This window comes from Phodopus roborovskii, unplaced genomic scaffold (genome assembly GCF_943737965.1).
Source record: "Phodopus roborovskii unplaced genomic scaffold, PHOROB, whole genome shotgun sequence".
NCBI lineage: Eukaryota > Metazoa > Chordata > Mammalia > Rodentia > Cricetidae > Phodopus > Phodopus roborovskii.
The window spans coordinates 9,182,197-9,190,623 of NW_026126434.1; the positions used below are offsets into that span (position 1 = coordinate 9,182,197).

The 8,427-nt window shown below is 51.3% G+C and overlaps 1 protein-coding gene across 1 annotated transcript; it reads left to right on the forward strand.

The window, feature by feature from the left end:
- Positions 1 to 789: 789 nt before the first annotated feature.
- Positions 790 to 7,286, forward strand: Nodal (nodal growth differentiation factor). Its single transcript, XM_051186791.1, has 3 exons — positions 790 to 985; positions 4,922 to 5,634; positions 6,365 to 7,286. The coding sequence occupies exons 1-3, from the start codon at positions 790 to 792 to the stop codon at positions 6,515 to 6,517; spliced, it is 1,062 nt and encodes a 353-aa protein (XP_051042748.1). The 3' UTR covers positions 6,518 to 7,286.
- The last annotated feature ends 1,141 nt before the right edge of the window (positions 7,287 to 8,427 follow it).

Genomic DNA, 8,427 nt, shown 5'->3' on the forward strand with positions numbered 1-8,427 from the left:
AGAAAATAAAAGTCTTCAATTCCATCTTGGGCAGACAAGGTGAGCAGGCGATCCCAGGGCCCGGCCACTGCACGACTGGCAGGAGAGGCAGCCAGGCCCCAACTCTCTCCTCTCTTTCCTCTCCCCTCCTCTCCCCCCAAAACTCCTGTAGCAAGCAGGGAAGGGCCTGTCACCACCCAAAACACCTGGGTTAGCTATAGCTGAGCCTGCCTCTGCTCCCCAGGAGGGCGCTTTGGTATTTGAAGCTGACATTTGTCACCAAGGGCCTTCCTCTGTTCTTGCAAATTCCCAATACCCAGTACTTGCCAATGAAGGCTGGCCTGGAGCTACCCAGAACAGAGGACCGCCTCCCACCCCAGCTCTCCCTACCTGCTTTTGGATGAGCTGGAAAGAGAGGACCCCCCAGGGTTCCCGGACAGGCAGAGTAAGGAAGCCATTGTTGTGGTTCTGGGCTTAAAGCCAGGGCTCCAACACACCGCCAGCTCATCGAAGCATAGTCGGTAGCAGGTAACAACCCGCTACCTCAGAAGTAAGACTTTCCGAGGTAGAGGGGCAAGGTGCGGGTACAGCCTAGACCCACCCAGTCTCTGTACCCAAGACCCTCATCCCAATTTATCAATCACATCTCACCACATCACATCTTTCCCCAGCAGGGGCTCCCCTACCCTACGCCTCCAGGGGGGTTATAGATTCTTAAGGCCTCTCAGGAGGGAGGGTGGGAGGGGGCGGGGCGGCGGTGGCTCAGATATAAGGGACCCAGCCGCTGTTTTCGGGTCCAGTCAGCCCACCATGAGTGCCCACCGCCTCCCTATTCTTCTTCTCCATGCCTGGTGGGCCCTACTCGACCCGCGCGCCGCGACGGTGACCGCCTTTCCTCTGTGGACACCGGGGCAGCCCTCGTCACCATCCTCTCTCGCGTACATGATGAGCCTCTACCGAGACCCGCTGCCTCGGGCGGACATCATCCGCAGCCTCCAGGCTCAAGGTAGGCTGGAAGCCTGGCTTCACAAGCACCCAAGGGCGCACGACCCGGGAGGTGCGCGGTGGCTGCGGCGGGGACTGGGCACCAAAGACCATCCAGAGTCTGGTCTTAACGATGGGCAGGCTCAGGGCACAGCGCTGGTGGCCAGGTTGGAGAGGAACCCAGGGTGCCGGGGCCACCGCCTTTCGGGTCCTAGTTTAGGTGGCAGAGAATAAAGGGGTAGGGCGAGGGCCCGATCGCACCATCTGTAGTTTGTCCATCTGTAGTTTAGAAATTGCAAGAACTCCTTCACAGACTTACGTTGAGGACTAGATGACAACACGCCACGGCCCCCAGAGACACTCTGCACGAACCAGGCGTACAGTAAATCAGGTCGTTACTGAGTTTTTTTCCCGGCTGCCGTATTCTTAGGCGGGGCGATGTCAGGTGTCCCGGGCTCGGAACCTGTTTGGATCCAGGTTTGCGTGTGTAGTTGGCCCAGTGACCTGAGTGTTGTTCACCAGAGTAGATCAACAGGTGGGTGCCCAGGAGAGGGAGTACAGACTCGGACTCCCTTCCCGGGCGCAATCCACATCCCTTTGCCTGGGCAGCTTGGCCAGTCCGCGCCTCTGTCCTGCGAGGCCAGACGGCCCTCCGCGGGACCCGGACGCAATCCACATCTGCTAATCCGGTCTGACCCGTCGTCCGCAGGCCCTCAGGACCTGGAGGCGGAGCCCCTAGTCCCTGCACGCTGCGTCTGGGGTGAGACTGCCAGTGACCCTCTCCTGAGGGGTCATCTGGGGACTACTGGCCAGGCATCGAGGAATTGGTGAAGTGCTCGGCCCCTCCGCCTAGGGTGGAACCGAGGCAAAGCGGGAAAAACATACCTTTCCAGCTGACTCCACTTTTAGAATGTTCTTGAAGGTTTATATAAATGATGGGACAATCTGGGATTCAGGAAAACTGCTCAGGTCCATCTAATTCTGTTTCGCAGTGGCCTGAGTCCCACGGCACCATCATCTCGCTTTTTGTTTGCTTTTGTAAATCGAGGGACTTCAGCATTTTAACTATTTGCCAATGGTGTCAACTGCCTCCATTTCAGCAAAATGGCTCTGCCTGAAGGGAGGTCTAGGGGAAGATCCACATTCCAGGTCACTCCTTATTTCTTGAGACAGTATTTAATCTGCCCCATTACAGTGGTAGTGGGGTCTGTTAGCTGGGATCTAAGTGCCTGTCTGTGCCTGATTTGTTCAATTTATTCCTGTGCAAACAGCAGCATCAGTGAGGGGTGCAGGCAGAGGTAGAAAGGCAGTTCTGGTAAAGCCTTGGCATTCTGGAAGCAAAAAATGGCAAGGACCTCATGATAGCCCCTTGCCTCCCTGGATGAAGACCTGGGCAAGCAAACTGCCTGAGTTACAACTCTTTCCTTTAGCATTGTAGGTGGCTAACCGTGCTAATGATTCTTACCAAATCCACACTCAGCACACAAGTGAGTTTCAGGGTGGCCATGAACCCCTTCCTCATGCCCACCCCATTCATATTTACAGTATCACTTGTTTAATGAGCTAGAGCTACCTGTATCCCATGGAAACCCTGGGGGTGGCCTGAGAGGAAGCAGTTTCTTTCTGCCCTACCTGCACACTGGTCATCAGTTACAAGAGACTATGACTGTGCAGGGCCTTGCGCCTAGCTACCTGACTGCCATGTTTCATTCCTGAGTTTTGTTTAACACACGACATCCCTTCTTTCTACCAAGAAGGCAACCAAGGCCCAGAGAAAGAAAATCACCTGACCACAGGCTGTTGCTCTTAGCAGATGAAGCAGGAGCACCTGCTCTGGGAGGCCATTTGCAGACACTTGATTAAGTTTCAGAACACAGGCAGGCTGCTAGTACAGGGGACAGGATGGTGAGAGGGTCCCAACTTGTTCCCAGGGTCAGTGGTGTCTGGGGAGAGTCTCTAGGCTAGAGCTAGTTATGGTCTCCTGAAGTTGCTAGTGAGGAGGGAAAGTGGAAATTAACAGAAAAGGTAGCTAGAGGTCGCCTGGAGAGGCCACCAGAGGCAGACAATGGAAATTTCCCTGGGTAACTCCCCTAAGCATGAAGATGTTGTTCTGGGGATGGTTAAAAGCTAGGAGCTACACTGGATCAGCCCAGATCCCTGCTGTCCCCAGGACTACTCAATAAGCCTGTTATAGAGTCCTTGTTTTGTCTTTTCGGTAATGAAATAGACCATAAAACAAAACAAAAACGCCACATAAATGTAAGAAATTAAACCTCTAGATTTCCCCAAGTCTTTACTTATTTTGTTGTTGGTGGTGGTGTTGGTGTGTGTTTGAAACAGGGTCTCATCTACCCAGCATGTCTGACGCAATCTACCCTGTCCACTAAGGAAAAACACAGGCCTGAGAGAGTGGCTTGCTCAAGGTTCAACAGGGCAAACAAAAGCCCAGGGTCAAGAAAGAAGGCTTTACACTGGTGGGTGAGGGCTGGCTGAACCATCCAGTCCTCTGTGTGTGTGTGTGTTTCTTCTTTCTTTTTAAAAAATATTTATTATGTACATTATATGTTCTGCCTGCATGTATTTCTGCACACCAGAAGAGGGCACCAGGTCTCACTATAGACGGCTGTCAGCCACCACATGGTTGAAGGGAATTTAATTCAGGTCCTCTGGAAGAGCAGCCAGTGCTCTTAACCTCTGAGCCATCTCTCCAGCCCATGTATGTGTTTTTCAAGACAGGGCTTTCCTGTGTAGCCTTGGCAGCTCTGGAACTTGCTCTATAGTTAGACTGGCCTTGAACTCAGAATTCAGAGATCAACTTGCTTCTGCCTCCTGAGTCCTGGGATTAAAAATGGGAGCCACTATCGCCAAGTGCCATCCAGTTCTTACCCACTGTTCTCTGACTGCCCAGGGTGTGTTAAAGAGAGATGGCTAGAACAGGGATTTCAAGCTTACTCCTAGTTCTTCCTTCCTTCCTTCCTTCCTTCCTTCCTTCCTTCCTTCCTTCTCTTTCTTTTCCTTGGTTATATTATCCCACACACACACACACACACAGTCTGAAGCCCAGGTTGGCCCTGAACTACTGATGAAGTTGAAGATGACCTTGAACATTTGACCCTCCAATTCTCCTCTGGAGGGCAGTTTAAGCAGTGCTAGGGATCAAATCTGGGTCTTTGTATTTTGTAGGCAAGAAGTGGTCCAACTCAGCTACATCTCTAGCGCTTTGGTTACTTTCTTTCCTATTTTTTTAAATAACCTTTATTTGTGTTTTTTTTCCCTTCATCTCTAAAATAGACTGTATTTGTGTGTGTGTGTGTGTGTGTGTGTGTGTGTGTGTGTGTGTGTGTGTGTCTATGTCTGTTTGGAGGTCAGCGTTTGATGTTAGGTGATTTCCTTAATTGCTTTTCCATCTTCTTTTTTGAGACAGGGTCTCTTGATAAACCTGGACATCACTGATTTGTGTAGATGAGTTGACTATCAAGCCTCAGGCATCCTCTAGTCTCTGCCTCCCAGAACTTAGATTACCAGGGTACAAGACACCACACCTGACATTTTACAGAGGTACTGGAGATACACACACACACACTCACACACACACACACACACACACACACACACACACACACACACACACACACACACACACACGGCAGCGCAGCTAGCTTAACTTGTAGTCCAAGCACCTGAGAGACTGAGACAGAAGGGTGGTCCAGAGTTCCAGTCTACAATAAATATCAGGTTCCAATTCTGCCTGAGTTAGTATCAAAAAGCCAAAATAAATAAAATGGACTAGATAATTTTACAAGCCAAAAGGGGTGGGTAAGGGGTGAGCCGCAAATAAATAAAATGGACTAGATAATCTTACAAGCCAAAAGGGGTGGGTAAGGGGTGAGCGGCGGGTGACAGGCAGCCTATCCAGCTGGTGGTTGATGAAACTCCCTATTACCGTTTCCTCCTCCAGATGTGGAAGTGAGTGGGCAGAACTGGACCTTCGCTTTCGACTTCTCCTTTCTGAGCCAAGAAGAGGATCTGGCATGGGCGGAGCTCCGGCTACAGCTGCCCAGCCCCATGGACCTCCCCACTGAGGGCCCACTCATCATTGAAATTTTCCACCAGGCAAAGCTGGACCCAGAGCAGGCCCCAGCCGGCTGCCTGGAGCGAGTTCGGATGGAGCAGTTCACTATCACTCCGTCTCAGGTCACTTTTTCCTTGGGCAGCACTGTCGTGGAGGTAACCAGGCCACTCTCCAAGTGGCTAAAGGACCCCAGGGCACTAGAGAAGCAGATGTCCAGTCTGAAAGGAAAGTGCTGGCATCAGCCCCGCACCCCACCTGTCACTGTCACCAGCACAAATGTGCTCATGCTCTACTCCAACCGGCCTCAGGAGCAGAGGCAGCTGGGTGGTGCCACTTTGCTCTGGGAAGCTGAAAGCTCCTGGCGGGCCCACGAAGGACAGCTGTCTGAAGAGAGGGGCCGATGGAGAAGGCACCGGAGGCATCACTTGCCAGACAGGAGCCAACTGTGTAGGAGGGTTAAGTTCCAGGTGGACTTCAACCTGATTGGCTGGGGTTCCTGGATCATCTATCCCAAACAGTACAACGCCTATCGCTGCGAGGGCGAGTGTCCTAACCCCGTGGGGGAGGAGTTTCATCCTACCAACCATGCCTATATACAGGTAGGATGCCTGGAATGGAACAGGCTGCTAGACAGGGGATGATATTCAAAGGTTGCCATGAGATAACTGGGTTTGGTCATTCCAGTACCTCCATGTTTGCTCCTGTGAGAATGTAGAGTGTCATAGCTCTGAGTTCTGTTCTGTGGGGTTACCCTGGGAGTTCTCTTTCTCCCCCCACCCCTCTCTCTCTCACACATGCACATGCATGACGCACCAGGCTGGCCTCAAACTCAGGATGACCTTGAACTCCTTCACTCCCTAGTGCTGGGATTATAGGCATGCACCACCACACCCAGTCGTTACAATACTGAGGATCAGATCCAGGACCTCAAGCATGCTAGGCAAACACGCTACCAACTAAGCTACATCCCCATCTTTTCCTTGTTCCTATAATTAGGTGGTAGGAATAGAACAAAGGGTCTCTGCTCCTCCAGCTCTGACACTCTGAGAAAGGACATTCAAAATTGGACTTAGGGACTAGACAAGCCTTCTTACTCCTGCTCATTGCTTGTGTGACTTTAAGCTGCTGCTTCTCTAAAGATCTTATTTCAAAGACAGTAGCATATTTCACAGGCACATGAGTAGGTGGCACATGCAGTATTCTATTATTTATGAAAATAGTTTTCTATTTTTGTACCAGACCATATTTTTCACTTTGGCTAGAAATACTAATTCTGCCTCTGCCCCAGCTGTGTGAACCCACTGATCCTCTCTCCTTCCTCCCTTTCAGAGCCTGCTGAAACGCTACCAGCCCCACCGGGTCCCTTCCACGTGCTGTGTCCCTGTGAAGACCAAGCCACTGAGCATGCTCTATGTGGACAATGGCAGGGTCCTCCTGGAACACCACAAGGACATGATTGTGGAGGAATGTGGATGCCTCTGACACAGCCAGGGGGAGGGCTGAATCAGCTTGCTCTCCACAATGCTAGTGAACTCCGGGGAGACCCCAGTGTCTATCCAGGGAGCAAAAATGGGAGAAGGGCTCTGCCTGCCAGAGCTGAGGAGGAAGGCCTGCTTCCTGTGCACAGTCAGACCTTAGACCTGCCAGGCCAGAGGCTACTGCAGGGGGGCAGGAATGGAGAACCTTGGCAGAGGCTGGTTGGGCTCCCTGGAAATGGGGGCTGTGAACTGTGCAAGTGCTTTTTAAACTCTGGAGCCCTTGGAATGGTGTGCAAAGGCTGGGGTATGCTATGTATTTATTTTTGAGGCCATCTGTAGCTTTCCTGTACTCTTAAAAGTGGTCTGTGACCCACTGTCACTTCTTAAAGATCGGTATAATTTGACTAGATTAAAACTAACCATTTGGCTCACCCTGCTTCATGCTGGGCTAGGGGAGCCCCACAACTTTCTGGCTTGCTGTTACTAATGTGATGGCCTTCCTCAGGAGCTCCCTGATCTCTGCTTATGAGTTGCCAGAACAATAAAGCCACTGTCCAGTTCTCTCAGGGCCAGCTGATGCCTTTGACCAGAGAGGTGGGCACTTGTCCAAGAGGGACTGGCCATGGTGGACTATGGAAGCCAGAGCTGTCAGACATCTGCTTGTCAGACAGAACCCAAGTCTATTAAAAGTCAGTGAGAATTCAACTCAGGCTCTCAATGTGTTTTGGGGTCCTGAGGTTCTGATCCAGCAGGGGTTGGGTTGTGGTCATAGCTTTTACAGGGCTATGTGATGTGCGTGGGGGGGAGGGTGGCATTCACCGCCTGGTCTCCCCTTGTGAAAAGTGGCAGACCCTGATTCCTTTGTAGGTTGTGTCTCTAAGGGCTAGGGAATGATGTGGCTCAGTTAGGACAGTCAGAGCTACACAGTGAGATCCTGTCTCAAACAAAAACAAAAATGAAAGGTAGGGCCCTGACCCTCTAACTGGATTGTCCTGGAGTCTTTTCACTTTAGTCTTAACATATAAGATCTGCTACGCTGGGTAGGGCTGCAGAGATGGCTCAGAGGTTAAGAGCACTGGCTGCTCTTCCAGAGGTCCTGAATTCAACTCCCAGCAACCACATGGTGGCTCACAACCATCTGTAATGAGTTGTGGTGTCCTCTTCTGCCATGCAGGCATACATGCAGGCAGAACACTGTACACATAATAAATAAACCTTAAAAGAAAAAAGACCTGCTCTGCCTGTTGAAATGATTCTCAGGGCAGCCTAACTCCTGATTCTGCATGGCAGCATGGCAGAAGGAAGCTCAGCTTTCTGAAGAAACTTCTATCTCCTTCCCCCCCCCCCCCCCCCAAAAAAAAAAATAAAACCTTTAATCCCAGCACTGGGAAAGCAGAAACAGTTTGAGGCCAGCCTGGTCTAAGAGTTCCAGGACAGCCAGGGCTGTTTGTTACTCAGAGAAATGGGAGGGGGAGGGGGTTAAGTTCTATCACTAAAATATCTGAACAGCTGCTTGTTCTTCTGGCTGGGGTACAGAGCTGCTTTGGGGGTTGAACATGCAAGTTAACAGGAGCTCTCCCTCCCGCTTGCTTCCCAGGATGCCCATCCACTTTGCTTCAGCCTTGGCTGAATCAAGGCAGTGAGGCTAGTCCAAGCAGGGACTGGGTTGGCTACAACCTAGCCTGGGCTGACAAAGCCGAAGGCCCATAACTCAGCAGCAAGGCTGGGTCCAAGCAAGCTCTGAGCTCAGTAATTCAGTCACCAGTGTTCGGTGTTGAGGTTGGAATCAGTCTCACTCTAGCTCCGACGGGCTTCAGATTCTCAAATACTAGGATTACTCACCTCTATCTACCACCATGCCAAACCAAATTTTACTTTTTGAAAACGGCCTAAAGGCCTCATGGATGTTACAGC